We start from the raw sequence: 19767 nt of genomic DNA, 5'->3' as shown, positions 1-19767 counted from the left end.
CGTGTCTTCTTTATTGCAGTTTTACTTTTGCTTCTCTCTCACTCATTGCATTGTCCTTCCATTCTCACAACTAGCATATTTCCTTTACCTGAAGCTCCTACTATTTTACACGGTTCACTATATTCTCGTACTATTTGTCATGTCATCGTAATCACCACCTGTGCGTCATATCATCTTATTCTTCTATTTGCCAAATCATTTTATTCTCCTATTTGTCATGTCATCTTCTATTTGCCATGTCATTGTATCATCATATTCGTCATTGTGATCTTATTCTCCAATTTGCCATATTATCTTATTCCCCTGTCATCTTGATATGTTAAAGAGAACCAGAGGAAAGTGTCTGTTCAAGTACTGACAGTGTGAGGGAGGATGGGATGGCTTTGTACTATATTAGTGGTGGGGAAATAGTTGTAACTCTTCCCTTGGACCATCCAGAGAGAGAGAGAGAGAGAGAGAGACCACTTGTGAAGAGTATCAGAAGGAAGGAATGAACAGCTTTGCAGTGATAGGTGTTAATATCTATTAAGCAAGTGTTGTACAGTAATTATCTTGGTGGCAGGCATATATTGTAAATGTGTATGTCATGTAAAAGTTAACTGACATCATACAGGTAGAAGAGGTGGATAGGCACAAGAGGGAGTAGGTAGGTTGTACTGTAGAGAATGTCAGGGAGGAACAATCGAGGAAGTATTGTGAAGTTTGTCCCCTGTATGTAATGCACGGTGGGATGCTTTAGTTATTCAGTGTGCTGGTTTATCAAGATATTAAAGTGTGCATCAGATTGAAGCTGCCATATATTATACCTGGTTGATGTGGTTGTTGTCTGTTTATAAATAATACCTGTTTTATCAACTGTTTACTGATATACACATTCTTTAGGTTAGGAGGAAGTAGGGAAGTGTTCAAGTAATAAAAATGACATGTTACATTTTATCAATTTTATTTTTTATTTCAGGAAGCAAAACGTGAACACATCTTACTAACTTCTACAAACCAACAAGACTTCTACAAACCACCAAGACTTCTAAGTGGCTGCAAGAAAGATCTTTCCACAAATGCATGGAGATTAATTAATTTTGGATACACACAGCTTTGGTGGCAGAAAGATGCTGTGGTAAATAAAGCAATCATCCCATCCACTACACTGGGCCACACTTGCCTCACATCACCAAGACCAACAAAAGTACATCTGCTGGTCACTGTTGCTCCTCAAAACTCTCCAGGGCATCTGTCTGTCAGGCCCATGAACACCAAGACCAACAAGAGTACATCTGCTGGTCACTGTTGCTCCTCAAAACCCTCCAGGGCATCTGTCAGTCAGGCACATGAATTTTTGCTGTTTGGGGTGAGGAGTACATGGCTGCAGACATAACAGAGGAAGGGTGTGTGATGGAGATAAAAAATGGATGTGTGGTAGGCAGAGAGAGATACAGAAGGCTAGAGAGAGAGGGATTATACATAATAGAAACCAACTGAAACAGGAAGGTTGTATAGATAGGACCAAGGAGATGGAGGTCATAAAATCATCATGTAAAGGAAGTAAAAAGAAAAAGAAAAAAATGTGAGAGAGAGAGAGAGAGAGAGAGAGAGAGAGAGAGAGAGAGAGAGAGAGAGAGAGAGAGAGAGAGAGAGAGAGAGAGAGAGAGAGAGAGAGAGAGAGAGGAAGGAAGGAAGGTTCTAATGTGTGACCACTTGTGAAGAATTATTAGGAGGGAGTGGGAGGGAGGAACAGGTATGCAGTGGTAACTGTGAGTGTTGATATAATCACAATCCATCAAGCAGATGTAGGATACAGTAGTCATTGAGTGTTAGGGGGGGGGAGAGAGAGAGAGAGAGAGAGAGAGAGAGAGAGAGAGAGAGAGAGAGAGAGAGAGAGAGAGAGAGAGAGAGAGAGAGAGAGAGAGAGAGAGAGAGAGAAAAGCTATGAAGATTTTAGTGGTGATAATGTGTTGAGGGAGAGACTGGGAAGTGACTGGTTCATAAACATACTGTGGATGACATACTGTGGGTCTGTGGAGAGAGAGAGAGAGAGAGAGAGAGAGAGAGAGAGAGAGAGAGAGAGAGAGAGAGAGAGAGAGAGAGAGAGAGAGAGAGAGAGAGAGAGAGAGAGAGAGAGAGAGAGAGAGAGAGAGAGATACAAAAGCTATGAAGATTTTAGTGGTGATAATGTGTTGAGGGAGAGACTGGGGAGTGACTGGTTCATAAACATACTGTGGATGACATACTGTGGGTCTGTGAGAGAGAGAGAGAGAGAGAGAGAGAGAGAGAGAGAGAGAGAGAGAGAGAGAGAGAGAGAGAGAGAGAGAGAGAGAGAGAGAGAGAGGTGGGGGATACTGTGGGTCTGTGGAGAGAGAGAGAGAGGTGGGGGGCACTTGCGGTCGCTGCCCCCACCAAGCCCCCCCTCTCCTACAGCCAGGAGCGACAGTGCAGTGTTACAAGGGAAATACCTTGACAGCTATGAAAAGCAGTGCAGAAGACACTCAAAATCCCCAGGTTCCTCACTCTGGCTTGACAGGGTGCGCTGGGTCTGGCTGCCACAGGATTCAGGTGTTGTAGTTTGTGGCATGCCCAGCCTCCATCTCACTCTGGTCTGGATTTGGTATCTGGAATAAAGACCATCACTTAATTCCTTCACCTGTCTAAATAAAGAGCATCATTTAATTCCTTCACCTACTTGCAACAAAGATGAATTTCCTTAATATTAAATAAAACTTGCTTTATTCTAAACCTGAAGCTTGTTTACAGTTGGTAGTTGTGTTGTTATAACTAACTTTTGAGGCTATTACCTATCTGGGCTGCATAAGGTTCAGAAGTGAGCATTGATGTCTGGCCAAACACAATAGACCTAATGAATGATATAATTACAATACACCTAATAAATGATTAAAGAGCACATCATCTTAACCAAAATATTTGCCCTCTTTATCCTTTGTTACATCAAGGCTAAAACTCTTTGGGCTTCATTTGTATCAGAGCTACACATGGTTTGGAAGTGAGATTTGACATCTGGACACTACACTGGAGCCAATAAATGATTAAGAGTACATCTATAACCAAAATAACTGTCCTCCTTTGTCCAATTATCTCTACTTAACTAAGATATTTGCTGTCCTTTGTCTTTCATTATCTGAGGCGCCCAGCAGCAGCGGCCTCACCTTGGCAGTGCTTCACATTGATGCATCATGCAGGAATGGGGATGCTCTAACCCTCAAGCTGTAGTTTCCTGCCAACATAAAACAACATTATGGAACACGAGTCAATTTTCTTTGTTCCTTAGTTAATAAAGGGATATTAAATGAAAAATGAGTTGATCTCCTTTGTTCCTTTGATAGATATATGTATGAATTTTAGTGCATATATATACTGTTATACCACTGGATTTGTATACCATTTATGTTTATAAGAAAATATTACAGAAACAAGTAAACCCATGTCAGTTATTCAGTGTCAAACTTGAAGCCCAGCTAGTTGTGGGGAGTTTCAATTACACTTGAAGTATGATATGAGCAAGGGCTCCTACAAAAAGAATATTTAGTCTCTACAGTCATGATGACAGACAGCATCTTTGACATCTCCCCCACTCACCATTCACAACGATGTCAACCCTGAGGTGGCTGACAGAACTGCTCTCCAGTAGCTTCCCAAACTGCTTGGTCCACTCCACTGAGCCAATGAGCCCAAACTCCTCGGCAGCCCAGGAACACAGCACTATGGATCACCTTGGCTGCCTGGAGACACACAGGCACAGAGTGAAAAGGAAGATCAGCTGGTGGTGAAATGAGATATGCTATAGATTTGAAAAGGAGATTAGCTGGAGGCAAAGACTGGTAAAGATTAGCTGGAGCCACAGACTGGTTAAGATTAGCTGGAGGCACGGACTGGTAAAGATTAGCTGGAGGTACAAACTGGAAAAGGAGATTAGCTGGAGGCACAGACTAGAAAGGGAGATTAGCTGGAGGCACAAACTGGAAAAGGAGATTAGCTGGAGGCACAGACTGGAAAGGGAGATTAGCTGAAAAACTGAGGTGATGAAATGAGATGTACTAAGTGGCATGTATGTGGGGAGGAATGGATGTGATTTACAGAAGACTGAGATGATAAAATTGTATGGCAAGCATTTTGAGCTTCAATGACAAAACTATACAATTTTTCACTACTCTCACAACTCCTTTCTTGAAGGGACACACAAAAGCTTCCAACATTAGTCACTCGAACATCAACACTTTAGACTATGGGCAATTAATTCACATTAGATACAAAAAAGAACACTTTAGACTAGAAGCAATTAACTGTCATTACTAACATCAACACTTTACACTATAGACACTAACCCTCATTGATAACATTCCTCATTCATTCATACACAAAATGCACCTATCATTTATCAGTCTACCTACCACACATGTAACAGTAGTGCAGAAGTGTTTCAGAATATGGTCCTTCCTATGGTGCCCTTGAAGACCTTCCCTTAGCATACCAGGACCATGCAGCCAGCCATGCCCATGCCCAGCTTGTCCAGGCGGCTGAAATCTTCGTGGTGCCTGAAGTTCACGTACACTATGTTGCCCTGTGATGAGGGAGGACCAATCAGTGTATCAGGATAGACACACAGGCATGCTGCAATGTAACATATGCAGTTCACTCTAACCCCACATACCATCCCATCACACATACACACACACACACACCACCACACTTATTAAATCTTTCCTAAAACTATAAAATGTAATGATAACCTAAAATACCTACATTCCTATTTACTACATGAAAAGTGAACTGCAAGAAGACATGAGCAGTACTGGGTCTCACAAGATTGAGCATGTAGTTCCTTGGGTAGAAGAGGACTTTGTAAGGCAGGTGCACCATGTCCTACCCTGCTCGCGCCATGCCTTTGCCACTCACCGCCACCACCTTGTCCTGCTTCATCCCTGCTATGAGCTCCTTCAGTGTCAGGAACCTGTGGAGAGAGAGAGAGAGAGAGAGAGAGAGAGAGAGAGAGAGAGAGAGAGAGAGAGAGAGAGAGAGAGAGAGAGAGAGAGAGAGAGAGAACAAGCTCTGGAGTGATGCACAGTACATGGCTGCAACCACTACTTTCCCTCCTTTGCCACACACACACACACACATGCATATATGCATGTAAAAAATAATAAAATAAATAGTAATAACAAAACAACTGTTTAATCATTGATGGTATCTCTCACCTGAGGTTTTCCTGATGTTCTGTGGGTCTCCATGGCTGATAAAGTCTTCCCCTGCCTCCCTCTCTTAGGTGATGGACTCCTCTGAGGGCCTCAGTGTGTAGTGAAGTGACCCTCACTTGGTGCCATTTCAGGTATTGGTGCTTCCAGCCACCAACACATCCAACAGTGAATGACAAGGACAGGCACCAACCAGCTCACTGCCTTAAAACCCTCAACTACGCACTTTCCTGCTGCCATGTTGATGTTATCCAAGGAATAACCACAATCTGGTACATATGTCTTCAGTACAGTGACAGCTTTAAATAATGCATCCCTTAATGTTGGACATCTGGGTGGTTAACACCTGCATTAGCTGGTCATGAACTCAGTCATGTCCACTCACTCCCAATGTAGGATAAATGCAAGAAAAATCTCTCTTCAATATTTATTGAGTATTTTTTTTTACAAAATATCTTTTTAAACTCTTCAGTCGAGAACACCCTTCACAGCATCTTTGAAAATAATGTAGAGCTGCTTCATTATGAAAATAAATAACAGAAAGAAAGGGTTACCAGTAAATCTTGCTTGTCTATATCTACAAGAAAATTTGTACTTAATATTAATATATAAGTTAAATAAGAAAGATGACTTGCCCATCTTGAATGGAAGTAATGTTCATATGCATGAAAAATTCTGACATGTAAGGACACCCATGAGCTGGAGTCCACACACATCAACATACTTCCTAGGCAGATAAAGTCATTATAGAAGATTAAGTTAGGCAAAGCCAATTTTTGTACATTATGTACACATTCTGAACCACACCAAGTGCTTCAGGGAGGGTGGCGTGTCTACTCTTGGTGTAGAAGAAAACTTGTGAAAAAGGTGAGAGAAACCAACAAAATGATGGCTACAGGACAAAAAGAAAAAGGTAAAGTTGCATGTGGTTCATCAACCACCTGCAGAGCCTCCCTGGGGGACAGGGTGGCCAGGGAACTGTACTGCCACCGCTAGGAAGGTGTGGTGTGTGGGGAAGGGTCTCCAGGATGCTGAATAACTGACGGCCACGGCTGCTGTGCTGGAACAACTGGGACGATGACGTAGACTGCTACACTGCCCTGGAACGCCAATCAGCTGGAAACGGGAACGGCTGGTCTCTTGGTACTGGAACACTTCTGGATGCTGGTGAGCTGCATTTGTGCTGCTACAGGCTGGAACAATGCTGGATAAACCTGGGAACAAGCTAATGTTCCATAACATTACAACATGAGCAGAGAGCAGCAGCAAGCTACCACTGCCCACTGCTCTGCTTGAGGGAGATGCACTGGGGACTCGGGGAAACCTGGTGGCGACACTCCCCACGCTGCATGCCAACACTCCAGTCTCTGCAACTCTCACACCACTAAGGTGCAAACTGTCTTCAAGTCTTCGTTGGTCTTCCAGGCATCACACCAGAAAACCCACCGAGATGGGCTTCCAGTGCAAACATCTCGAAGCCACCAGTCACTTCTCCCTCCCCTGGTTAACATCTCTGCTCACACTTCAAGATTCCTCAGTTCTATATGGCAGCCAGTCTCAGGCCTGTTTTCAGAGTCCTAAGGCACACTGGCACACTTCCTTTCAACAATCTTCACTGTGAATCCTGCTACTTGAACCATAAAGGGTTGGCACTACCATCTACATGATGATGAATGAGAAAGAGAGGCAAGGAAACAGGAAGAAGACCGATTAATGGGGATGCAGAACCTCACTAGGGTGCTGACTGTCCATCTTGTGGCTGAGTTTGCTTGGTGTCTTGTATCCCAATCCTGTGTGAAGTAAAGGAAGTGGTACCTGAAACTTATTTAACCACTGTACAGGGCAGGCCCAGCTTCCACCCTCTTCTGTTGTGGTGAAGATCCTGAGGCGTCGTGCAGACCCTTTACGAATTGAAGATCCCGAGTTGCCGTGAAGACAGAGACAAGTTGAGATGTCCCTCTGATGCTACACTTGCTTTGCTCACTGTTTGCAATCTTCCTACACTTTGTGCACTGTGTAACTCTCTACTACCTGATGTAGATGGTTCCTGAAGATGTTGATGCTCTTACTGATGTGCATGTGACCAATCACCAGCTTGCTGAAGTCTTCTGTTTAGTGGTGTTGATGGTGCTGGTGAGGATGGCTATGGCATGGTGGTTCACGATGAAGTAGTGAGAGGAAAGCGTGATGCATGCCTGACTTGTCTTGATCCTACAAGTGACAGGAAGAATGAAGTGCACAAATGAACTATAATCAAATAGCTTTAGTTCTAAGAGAGTAAAGGATAGAGAAAGAAATGTGGTGCAGATGGATTGTGCACTCCAGTACAGCCCAAGCAACAGGATTGTTCACAGACTTAAGCTTGAAAGGAATCTTGCTTTTCACAGCATCAAGAAAGCCAACCACAGTTCATGGCTTCCCAAAGGCTCAGTTTTCAACTTTTGGTAAGGTGTGTTTGAACAACTCTCATCGCCAGCGCTTAACTGCAAACCAACTAACGCTATGTACATGAACTGACTTCTGTGCTTCCATCAAAAAAATGTCCACTTGACAATATCCCAGCAAAGGTTCAGTGAATAGGTCAGTTTTCACAGCTCAGAAGAGGAAATTTCTTCAGCGACTCCATGAACACCGTCCAAATTAAGGTTCTTTGGTTATATTCACTTTGCACACCAGACAACCATCAACATCACACATACATACACACACCCCACCCTTGTAACTAGCCTTTTGAAGGGGCACTTGTCACTTTTGCCCTGTTTCAGGCATGATAAAATTTTGTACAACTGTCCTCCATGTTTCACTAGAGTTCCTAGCTTGCTGGGGCTTCAGCAGAAGATTGTTTGCAGTCGATTTTAGTCTTTGTCGCGTCGGTATACACCAAGCTCACGGCACTCTCAAATTTCTGCCACTCCCTCTTGAGTCCCGAGTGCCAACTCCGACCTAATAAAACTGACATCTAGACTACCCGGCCGATAGCTATAGGGAAACAAGAAGACAAGATTAAGTAACTGCACTCGCTCCTCTTCTTGTGCAGCTTATGAAGACTAAACAGGACAGCAGCAATCAATGTCTGCTGCCACTGCTTCTGAAATAACAACTACTAGCATACTCACTTTCCATATCATGAAATAAATATAAAATCCCTGGAAAGAAAAGCACATTATTGATGAGTAAGAGTCTCAAAAGTGTTGGAATAAAAAATATCCAGTATATCCACAGTACCTTAAAGATATTGGACTAAAAATAAATAGGACAGTTAAATTAGCAAACTCTAGAGGTATGAATAATACTGGACTCAAGTAGAGAGCAATGCATGTCATCAGTAGGCAAGGCAGAAGTGTATTATTATGAAGAATGTCTGTATGTGTGCCTCTTGACCTTTAGCCTCCAGACGATGAACTCACTCAAATTCCTGCTACAGATTTTATTTTTTTGGACAGAATTTCAATCACTGAGGACACATGACATCTCAGCTGGTGTGATTGGTGCTCCATCAAATGGAACCGCCAGAAAGGATACCAAGTTATTCTTTAAAAGAGTAAGTGTTTGAGAATGAGTGCTTACTACACCCAAAGGCTAACGGTTAGGGAAACTACTTGGCACCAAATGTGTGTGTGTGTGTGTGTGTGTGTGTTCCCATCTGTTTGTCCTCTAAACACCTGTATAATAAGAAAAAGGTACATGAATGATATGAAGTGGAGGAGGCTGAGGAGAGAATATCACAACATGGAATGTAACAGTTGGTAAGTCAGAATGAAGATTTTCTGATGAATGCAATCTTAACATGAAAGATGACTTAGAAGTAAGAAATCAACAGATGGTGAAAAAACTATATTATGTGAATACTATAAAAATAATCAATGATTGGTATCTGAATAAGAAATATCACAAGAGAAAGCACTGGATTGATTACAGCAGCTGCTAATAACAAATGAACAAATCTCATGTTACAACAAACACTTCACAAGAGGAAAAGTTATACATAATCAAATAAAGTTTGGCTATCATAACTCTCTAATAACTGTTTATTTTGATGTAAATCAGATCTCTACTAAACTTTACAGCAAGAGAGTAAGTAAGACTTTGGCAATGAAAAAAAAATTCACCTTGCCAAAGAATGCATGAATGCAAACTTGTGAGCTTTGAGGCAAGTAGAAATATCAACAAACTGAGTGTAATTAGTAGTATTTCAAACAGGTTACCATGGAATACAAACCCTTTAAGCATTGCCCTGAGAGCCTGCCTCCTCTCCCTGTCAGCAAACCAGTCAACGAGGTAGCCTGCCATCTTGGGGGCAATGCGGTACAGCTTAAAGAAGCGGTGGTAATTCCCCAGCGACCAGGCGGCGCGCAGCTTGAGGGAGAAGCTGATGCACTCGTTCTCTTTTTGCTCACTGGACAGGCCGGCCATGAGGGAGGTGATGTCTGACGAGATGTGCACAGTGAGAGACTTACATAGATCAGTAAGAGTAACTGACTGGGCACTCTGACAGCCTGAGGTCAAGAGATGCACACAATGAAGGACTAAGGCACATTAAAAAATTCTTTGCTCCCTCACCACTAATTCCAAAGGTCACAGAGATGATTAGCTGGGTTCTCTGCAAGTAATGTAGAAATATTGTAAACTTATCACTAGAACACAGAAACACCATTAAAAACCTTAGTCACTTCAACTGGAGCTTTTTGAATATAGTGGAGGTGGAGCACATAAGTGTTTCAAAATATCGGTCTTAAAATGAGAATGGTGATGAAAAGCTGACCAAAAGCTAAGAAAGCAGCACTCTGATAGTTTGGGGATAAAATGTGCATACTAAATCAACTTCAGAAAGAACACTGGGTTAACAAAAAATAATTTGAGCTGCAGAAGCAGAAAACAGAATGAGCAATTTGGTATCAGCACCACAACTACACAAAGAAGCAAGGCAGGGCATACCTAATGTGTTCTTGGTAAAGATGTAGTAGAGGAGTCTGTAGGCCACGAACTCGAGGGCGTTCTCACCCCCAACCTCTGAGTAGAGTTGCTTCAGCTGACTCTGGCACTGGTTGAACTCCTCGTGGTCTCCCTTCTCCAACGCTATCCTGGAATGTGTCTCATACACCTGCCAGGGAAGAGATACATTAAGGGTACTTCCAAAGAGAGAAGTATGAAAAAACATAACGACTGGGACTCAGAACCTAAATCACATGGAGTCCTTCAAACAATTACCACAAATGTTATTCATTAGTTGTGCAATGGCTTACCTGTACAGTGAATTCATTCCTGACACCCTGGATGGTCAGGTCCTGCCTCAGGGACTTGAGTTGGTCACACGCATACCGGTAGTCCTGGTTCTTGACCCACTGACGCTTGATGTGCTCCAGCGACTTCTTGAGTGTGTCCACTGTCCTCACCGTTGATGGGTCTGGGGCCTGCACGGAGAAGGAAGAGGAGGAGGAAGAGTAATAACAATGGCTTTGATAGAAATTAAAAATGGACAAAGATGGCTGAGTGTGTATTGAAGGAAAATAGTGGGAGAGAGAGAGAGAGAGAGAGAGAGAGAGAGAGAGAGAGAGAGAGAGAGAGAGAGAGAGAGAGAGAGAGAGAGAGAGAGAGAGAGAGAGAGAGAGAGAGAGAGAGAGAGAGAGAGAGAGAGAGAGAGAGAGAGAGAGAGAGAGAGAGAGAGAAAAATAAATAAAATAAAATAAAAAAAAAAAACCTTGAAAATGTACAAGCATCCTGCCCCATCAATGCCTTCCTCTGTGGCAGATCATGAGCTGAATCCACAACCACAAACTCTAGGCACCTGAGAGCAGCTTCCTGAGGGACTCACCGCTGTCAGCCGCAGGTAGTTCTTCTCCAGGGCAGTGGAGGTGCCGACGATGTGGATGGAGCTCCAGTCAATGTCGTCCCCATCAATGGTGAAGGAGTTGTTGAGCAGCTTGGTGTTGCTGATGGTCTTGGTGATGTTGAGTGGCTTCTTCTTCCTGGGCGGCCCCATGTCCAGCCCACCACTGAAGCGAGCTGCCCTCTTCTGCAGCCGCTCCGATGTGCTGAACTCCGGGTCCAGGTTCATCCGCCCGTGCTTGGAGTAGAAGTGTGACTCGGTGCGACTGTGGAGGCCAGGAATGAGGAGTGAGTTTGGGGAGATAGCGGAGATTTGGAACTGTCTGAGGGTGATGTGATTACTAACAGAAGAACAAGGCCAGTGATGTGGAACAGGCTAAGATTTATCTATAACTAGTCATTTAACTTGTTTCACATCCCTACCTTCCCTAACCTGTATATAAAAAAAGACTACAGCATACGATAAACCATGACTTGGGATGTGCAGTTTTGGAGTGATAAGAACTCAAAAGACATACATTAGAGCTTCACATTCCCTTCACTGAAATGATGACTAAAAAACATACAAACTTGTATCACTTGAGTAAACAAATAAAGACCAACATAATGTGTCTAACTGCAACTTTAAAAATCTGGTCCTTGTTCAAAAATTGAGAAATGACAGCAGCTTTCAATGGAAAAATCTTTAAGGCCAATGATACAGACAACTCCACTGCACACACTACAGCAGAATACACACAATAACAGGATGAGGGGAGAAAAAAAAAAAAAAAAAAAAAAAAAAAAAAAAAAAAAAAAAAAAAAAAAAAAACAGCACACACTACAGCAGAATACACACAATAACAGGATGAGGGGAGAAAAAAAAAAAAAAAGTTTGGCCACAATATTACAAATGCATGCAGATTTGAGAGAGAGAGAGAGAGAGAGAGAGAGAGAGAGAGAGAGAGAGAGAGAGAGAGAGAGAGAGAGAGAGAGAGAGAGAGAGAGAGAGAGAGAGAGAGAGAGAGAGAGAGAAATTTATAAATAAGCAAAAACAAACAAGTAAAATAAAATGGAAAAGCAAAAAATAAATTGTCAAGTGTGGCCCAGGGATGGAACAGAGCAACACAACACAACACCACACCACAGCGCCCCACTGACTTGTTCTTTCCCTTCATCTTTTTGTTGCCTCGTCCTCGCCCGACAAAGGGACTGCGGCCTCGCTTATTGCTCAGCCTGATGTACCCCTTGTTCTCTTCCTCCGACCCTGAGGAGTGACGGCGCTTGCTGTCCCGCCGAGCCCTGCGATAGGCTGGCGACCGCGACCGAGATCTCGACCTGGATGATGAGGACCTGGATCGAGTGCGTGACCTCGACTGTGACCTGGAGCGCGAGGATCTGACGGGAAGGTGTGAGGCTGGAGACTGTCTGAAGTGAGAGGTTTTGGGGGGAGTTGATGAGGGGAGGTATAGGAACAGAGTCTTGGAAGTGGGAAGGTGAAAGAGTCATGTTTATAGTGGGAAAGGTTTGTGAGGGAAGGTGTGAGAATGGAGTGTCTGAAGGAGAGGTTTTATGAGAGGTTCATGAAGGTGTGAGACTGATGTTTGAAATGGGAGGTTTTGTGAGAGGTTCATGAGGGAAGGTTCTACTAATAAGGGAGAATAATTGGGATCTACAGCAGAATTATGAGTTAATGCTTGATTTAAAGAATGCATGAGGCTTCAAAAGGTTCTACAGAACAATGCATGAGTAAGGCTTCAGAATAACCTACTGGGCATGAGTAAGATAAGGCTTACAGAGTATCTACAGGCCAATGGATGTGTGTTAAGGAAGGCTCTACACGATTACAAGTGAGGAAAGACGCTATGATCTATAATGAATGAGACACTGATGAAAAGGTTGAGAAAAATCTACACAGGGGAATATAAGATGAGAGAACATATAGGGCATCTACAGGGAATATACAAGGATCTGGAAATCTTACAAGAGTCAAAGCATCAATACTTCCATAACAGTTTGCATATGGGTAAAATTAGCACTCTTTATTTACTCCCACATGCTAGACACTATTCTGATCACAGCTTTGGGTTCTCCTCTGATACACATCCCATGAGAAGCTACTTTGTCATTCATCCTCCAATGCCTAGGAATGTTGGTGGATGTTTGGCTGCCTGATCTGTAGTGTGCAAACTGAAAATCTAACCTTGTGAAATGATTATCAAGTTGAATAGGATTGACAGGGAGTGGAGATGGGGGAGAACATACCTGTCACTTTTCTCTTTTAAACTGCAGTTCTAATCTTTTTCCTTCTCAGCTCATAATTCTCACTTGACTCCAGTTTCTATCCTACTTTTCTCCCTGTCAACTTCAAGTGGCAATAACTAACTTTTTCTTTGTTTAACCAAGTCTCACCTCACAACCTAACCTTCCCATTCTCATTCTCCCCCAAAAAACATTCCTTCCTTATTCCACTTAACCAACTCTCACTCACACCTTACAACCATGACCAAACCTTCCTACCTTCATACTCCCCAAACATTCCTCCTTATTCCAGTACTTCTAATCCCGACATACACCCCAGGCAGCCAAGGCAGGCAGAGGCCAATACTGCTGCTATACTCACTTCAGGCTGTGCACAGAATAACCCAGAGACATGTGCTGCTTCTTGTAGTTTGGCTTCTTGCTCTGTGGCGTCTTGACGGGGCTTGGCGTGCCCTCAGATGCAGAGTTGTTGTTGCTGCCGCCGCTGCTGCCATTGACGACACTGTTGCTGTTATTGTTGGCGTTGTTGGTGGCGTTCCAGTTCTTGATGTGTGACAGGAGGTTAGCGGTGGACTCGCTGTGTATGCTTGGCAGTGACTCCTCATCCCAGTTCTGGAAAGTATTTGAAAGTACTTGGAGTGAGTGTTGAGTGCTAATCTATTCCAAGCTTCAGAAAATCTGTACTGTTAGTCAGAATGTAGTAAAAATATATACCTACTGTTGTTGTGAATGAATATATAGAAATGATCTTGAACTCTGATTAAAGAAAATTTCATCCTGAACATAGAAAAACATATCAATCCCTCACCTTGGTCCACAGAGTGCCGTTATTTGCTGCCTGGGTGAGCTTCCCCTTGAGGCAAATTTCCACTTGGTCTTTGTCGAGTTCTGTCTGGCAGCGGGCAAAGCAGCGCCCCACGTAAGCTCTGAGGAGAAGGGAGAGGTGAAGTATTATTGACAAAACTCAAACCTCATATAAGCCTGAATGATGAAAATGCAAAACCATGTTCATCAGCTCTTTTACTTGAGGTTTAACACTTTCTTGTCAAAATAATTAACCAGATTTCATTTTTTTTCATGCACTTCTTATACAAACTTAGAACATTCCCAAAGGTACCATTGTTAGAATGTCCTCAATGAAACTAAGATAACTGGATCAAGGGATGTACATGAGACTAGAAAACAGGAAATAAAGAGGAAAGATGACAACTAAACAGACCCACCAACTGATGAACAAAAACAACCAGAACATCTGATGTACTCACTTGAGGCTCTCAGGCCAGTCACCAGTAGCCACAAGGCCCGTCATGCCCTTGATCTCCTTCAGGCAGGTCTTCTCAGCAGCCTTGTTCATCAGACTCTGCTTCTCGGCGCTGTTCTGGAAGATGTTCATTGCACTCTGGCCAGACGCAGCGTTCTCCTTCTCATTCATCATGTTGTTGGGGTCGTGCTGCTGCTGCGGGGACACCTGGGGTGGGGGTATCTGCTGCTGCACCTGCTTGTCCAGGTGCTGCATTTTGGTCCACGGGTTGTTGGACATGATCATGTTGTTCTTGTTCTTCTTGTTCTTTTTCTTGCTGTTCATATTCTGCATTTGCTGTTGCTGGGGCATCTGTTGTAGCATTTGTTGTTGTTGTTGCTGCTGTTGCTGCTGCTGCTGCTGCTGCTGCTGTTCATTTTGCTTCTGCTGCTCCTGTTGTTGCTGCTGGAGTTGTTGCTGTTGCTGCTGCTGCTGCTGTTGCTGCTGCTGTTGTTCCTGCTGCTGCATGCCCTGCTGCTGCTGGAAGGCACTGTAGCCCAGCCCCTTCTTGCTGGGCAGGTTGAACTTGATGGGACCAGATGACACTGTGGAGGGACCACTGCGACCCATGGGGGACTGGTGGTACGCCTGGGGCGGCTGCTGTGGGGGTTGCTGGGGAGCCTGGGGACCTTGGGGGCCGTACCAGCCACCCCCGTACCCAAATCCATCATAGCCTTGCCCGTAGGCAGTCCCGTAGCCTTGGTTATAGCCGTGGTTGTAATCCTGCACGTATCCCTGCATCTGATTGCTCCCTGCTGCCTTCTCCTGGCCCTTGTCATTACCCTTCTGGTTATTAGGATTCCCCTTGCCCTGCTCACCCTTGTTCAGGGTGCCAGGTGGTGGTGGGCCAGGTGGCAGTGGAGGGTTGCTGTCACTGACTGAGTTGTTGCTGTTATTCTTCTTGTTATTGTTATTGCCATTGTTGTTGTTATTGTTATTATTATTGTTGGTGTTGGATCCATCTCCCTGTGGTTGGGGTGGCCCTGGCATTCCTGGGGGCACGCCATAAGCCCAGGGTGATTGCTGGAAAGGGTACAAAGGGAATGTTATGAGGGCAAATGTAAAAATTCTATCATTATGAACTTAAGGACAGGTAAAACCAACATTCCCCCTCTCTCTCTCTCTCTCTTAGTGTAGCGTGACTTTGATGTTCAGACTCAACATGTGATCACTTCCCCTTTCCGAGTGTTCTAGGTAAAAAATATAAATTAATGACTCTCTCAGTGCAATATGACCCTGATATTATGGCAAAAAAAAAAAAAAAAAAAAAAAAAAAAAAAAAAAAAAATAATACTAATATATATATATATATATATATATATATATATATATATATATATATATATATATATATATATATATATATATATATATATATAATAAAAAAGCATCCCTCTCTCTCTCTCTCTCTACTCACATATCCACCATAGGGGCCATATCCACCCGGGCCGCCATATCCATTCCACCCTTGCTGTGGAGGGCCAGGGGGACCAGGGGGGCCATTGTAGGTGTTGGGGTAGCCTCCATAAGGTCCCATGAACCAGCCACCGCCCCCCTGCGCTGCATTGCCTCCCCCATGCCAGGCTGCCATTCCATGTGGGTTGTTGTTCATTGCTGCATCAACTGTGGGAGATAAATTTGGACTTAGACGTGACTGTGACGGATTAGATAAGCAAGAAAATTAGCAGTCAGTTATCAAGTTAGGACTGTGAGGTTAGGGGTGTGTAGTAAGACCTGTTAGGTTAAGACTGTGAGGTTAGGGCTGTTATATAAGGACTGTGAGGTTAGGGCTGTTATGTAAGGACTGTGAGGTTAGGGTTGTTAGGTTAAGACTGTGAGGTTAGGGCTGTTAAGACTGAGGTTAGAGCTGTTAAGACTGTAAGGTCAGGGCTGAGGTTGTTGTTCACTGCAGAATCAACTATGGGGAGCAAATCTGGACAGAGAGACATGACTGAATAACAAACTCCTCTGGGTGAGTAAGCAGCACACAGCAAGAAGTAACATATTCAAGCTTGAGCGAGTTGGAGAAAAAAAAAAAAAAAAAAAAAAAAAAAAAAAAAAAAAAAAACAGGAAAAAAAAAAAAAAAACTGAGGTAATTTAAACTGCTATAAGGCATGAATGTAAAGATTAGAAAAGGAAGAAAGTCCTCAGGGTTGGTAATCAGGATAGGACATGAAATAACAGGTCCAAGTTTCGTGAAGTTGAGATCTATGAAGAGAAACAAGAATGTAAGATTGTCAAGTCATTTGAAAGCTTTAGAAGATTAAGCAAATTTATGGATAGGAAGGATAAATGGAAATAGATTAGTTTTAAAAAGACTGCCACGTGTAGGTATGATGGCTTCTTGCAACTTCCCTTTCCTTATGCTCTCATGTTCTAACTAAAATGACAGAGAGGACACGACAGTCATATGTACCCAGATGCAATGTAACTGAGGGGATACCCGAGGAAAGACTGAGTACCTGACACTGTGTGTGGGGAAAGACTTGAGAAGAATAAACATCACCAAAAAGATTGATGCAAAAAAAAAAAAAAAATAATAAAATAAAATAAATAAATAAATAAATAAAATGAATGAATAAATAAACAAAAAATGAAAAAAAAAAAAAATAAATAAATAAAAATAAATAAATAAATAAAATAAATAAATAAACATGACAACAAACTACAGCAACAAGTGCCTCCACATTAGTGGCAGCACAAGTATAGGCAGAGAAATTCAGGCATTACTTAGTTAATGAAAAATGCATGGATCTTTGTCTTACAAGTTTTCAGACTGCAAAGTGTATCAGATGTGTGAGTGAGTAATATTTCAAACCTCTCTCTGTGTGTGTGTGTGTGTGTGTGTGTGTGTGTGTGTGTGTGTGTGTGTGTGTGTGTGTGTGTGTGTGTGTGTGTGTGTGTGTGTGTGTGTGTGTGTGTTTATCTGAAGACATTAACCAAAGATAACCCAACCTGGTGATACCTAAGCAAGTTTCCATGCATTTCCTATATGTTATCAATGACTGCAGACACTGCCAGAACTATGTACGTATGCCTATGTAATTATCCTGTATACATATATTTCATGGAAACAAGTCACTCTGGCCTCCCCCACGTTCCACCCGGGTCACTCCAGAAACCCTGGCTGTGCATGCGTGTAGGACCATACTTTTTTTTTTTTTATATTGTCAAAGTAAATAGAAAGGTACCTTTCCAGCAGCTTTTTGGTATCCATGCTTTTGTTCATGAAAATGAAAAAAAAAGATTATAAAAAAGTTATAAACACTACCTTGAGTCTACTTCCAAAGTGTCAAGTACAAAAAAAATTGCTACGGACTTTGAAATTGCCTTATGGTCAGCAGTGAGAACTCTGTTCCCAGTAGCTAGATTGCAAGATCGTGCATTTCACTGGAATCAAGCAATCTGGAGAAAGTTACAGTCACAAGGGCTTTCCGTGCCTTATGTGAAACATCATCCCACACAAAATTACATACAGCAGTTAATGTCCTTTCCATTTTTTCCAGGGGAACATAGAGAATGAATGCTTTGTCATTTAGAATCCTGTGCACCTGTTGGGCCAGTCAAAGACTTGTTAATGTACGGAGAAGAAACGTGGATAGATGGACTGTGGTTGCTAAGTGAACAGGCTGGTTTTGGCGAGAGCACACACACTAATAATGATGTAGAAGGATATCACAGGAGATTAAACTGTAGAGCAAGCAACGCACACATTCCTCTCTATGTACTTATACCCTTGCTGTACAAAGAAGCCAGGAACGTACATATCCAGGTGCGGCTGGTCAAGGATGGAAAGCTGTTACGTTATCAGCGATGGAAATATTGTTCTATGCAGGGTTGCATCATCAATTTATGGAAAAAGTACGAGGAAAATAAGATTACAACTGACCAATTACTGAAAGCTTGCTCAAGACTGAGTGGACCAACCACATCATTTTTTTTAGTTTGCTGTTTACTTTTCTTTTAGCCACACGGTTTTATCTGTGTTTTAAACATTTTGTTAGTGTTTTTGTTTAATGATTTAGCTCCTCACCTTTTAACCACTTAACTTCTTTAGTTTAACTGTTTTATCTGTACTTTAAACTTTTTTTTATTAAAGTTTTGTTTAATGTTTTAGCTCTTCACCTCTTAACCACTTATCTTCTTTAGTTTGACTGTTTTATCTATGTTTTGCGGGTTAACGTATGTTGATAACAGCTAAAAATAAGCATGTTACAGCAAAGAATATTACTTTCCACCAATGTTATTTAAAGTGTCTATCATAGTTACACAAGTAAACAAGGAGGCCGGAGTGACCAGGGTTAGGGGCCGGAGCAACTAGAGGCAGGAGTGATTTGAAAGCATATTTCATTATCACAGTTTTTGTCATTTCCTTTCTTTGTCATCTAATTTCCTTCCCTTTTCCTCTCATATGCCAGTTTTTTCTTGTTAATAATGCTCCCCCTCGTGGCTTTATTTCTTTGTAATTTTCCTCTTCTCGTCAATATTTTACCACCAAACAGAAAAAAAAAAAAAAAAAAAACGAAATGACTAATTAACACATTTACCTTACCACTCTGAGAAAATATCCACAGTCATCTAATTCAAAACACCAAAATCACACAAACAAACAACAATAATCACACACAATCCAGAAACACAAACATGAACAAACAAAACTTGAAAATGCGACGCACGGCCGAATTTTTACCATCAGGCAGCCAGTTCACTACAGCGCCATGTTTATTTAACCTAATTATCTCCCTTATCTCTCACATCCCACCATCACAACATGCACCAGGATATTCACCAGTTCTTTCTGCACCGGTGGGACGTCTTGCTGGGATCTTATGTCCTCCCAGAGCGGCACAGAACTTAAAAATATGAAGTGTTATCCTTTCTCTTTCTCTTCTTCTCACTCTTTGCACAAGATGGTGGTCGACTGGTCGTTTTGGGCCAGTCAGTGTTGCCACCTTCATTTAACACTAACTCTCAGAAACAAACTCTATTTCAGCATAAAATATCAAGGAAATATAACAATAAAATACAAAAAAAAATAAAAGAACACAATTAAAAATAAAGAAATAGAGAAAAAAGAAATATAACAACATATCATAGAGCCGTTAAAAAGACTCAATTCAGCACATGCGTGTTCACTATAATAAAACTTTGGAAATATAACTATACATAGAAAAATATCAATAAAATTCATATCACGT

General features: G+C 42.3%; 2 protein-coding genes and 1 long non-coding RNA gene across 9 annotated transcripts in view; 1 reads left to right on the top strand and 2 right to left on the bottom strand.

Annotated features, from left to right (window-relative positions):
- The window catches only part of LOC135107994 (uncharacterized), a 38501-nt gene extending 36407 nt beyond the window's left edge, over positions 1-2094 (top strand). For all 3 annotated transcript variants that reach the window (XR_010272087.1, XR_010272088.1, XR_010272086.1), the window contains exon 6: positions 959-2094. This is a non-coding gene — a long non-coding RNA (uncharacterized LOC135107994). The remainder of the gene's footprint in view (positions 1-958) is intronic.
- Positions 1-5468, bottom strand: part of LOC135107993 (sodium-dependent nutrient amino acid transporter 1-like) — a 22675-nt gene extending 17207 nt beyond the window's left edge. For 4 of the 5 annotated variants that reach the window (XR_010272084.1, XM_064018512.1, XM_064018516.1 and 1 more), the window contains exon 1: positions 1-959. This exon is cut by the window's left edge and continues 891 nt beyond it. The gene's annotated coding sequence lies outside the window, so the exon portion shown is untranslated. Of the gene's footprint in view, positions 960-2450; positions 3227-3588; positions 3732-4400; positions 4571-4812 lie in introns of those variants that run through there. The other variant, XM_064018514.1, reaches the window with a different exon arrangement.
- Positions 5469-5614: 146 nt separating this feature from the next.
- On the bottom strand, positions 5615-19542 carry LOC135107992 (leukocyte receptor cluster member 8 homolog). The gene is given in 12 exon segments (XM_064018511.1): positions 5615-8115; positions 8117-8180; positions 9421-9628; positions 10137-10302; positions 10445-10612; positions 11014-11293; positions 12168-12434; positions 13630-13880; positions 14077-14194; positions 14534-15591; positions 15986-16191; positions 19359-19542. Coding segments are annotated over 12 exon segments (3057 nt in total). The 5' UTR covers positions 19528-19542; the 3' UTR covers positions 5615-8013.
- Between the last annotated feature and the right edge of the window lie 225 nt (positions 19543-19767).

Source organism: Scylla paramamosain, chromosome 16 (genome assembly GCF_035594125.1).
Source record: "Scylla paramamosain isolate STU-SP2022 chromosome 16, ASM3559412v1, whole genome shotgun sequence".
Taxonomy (NCBI): Eukaryota; Metazoa; Arthropoda; class Malacostraca; order Decapoda; family Portunidae; genus Scylla; species Scylla paramamosain.
This window is presented reverse-complemented; position numbering and strand designations above follow the sequence as displayed.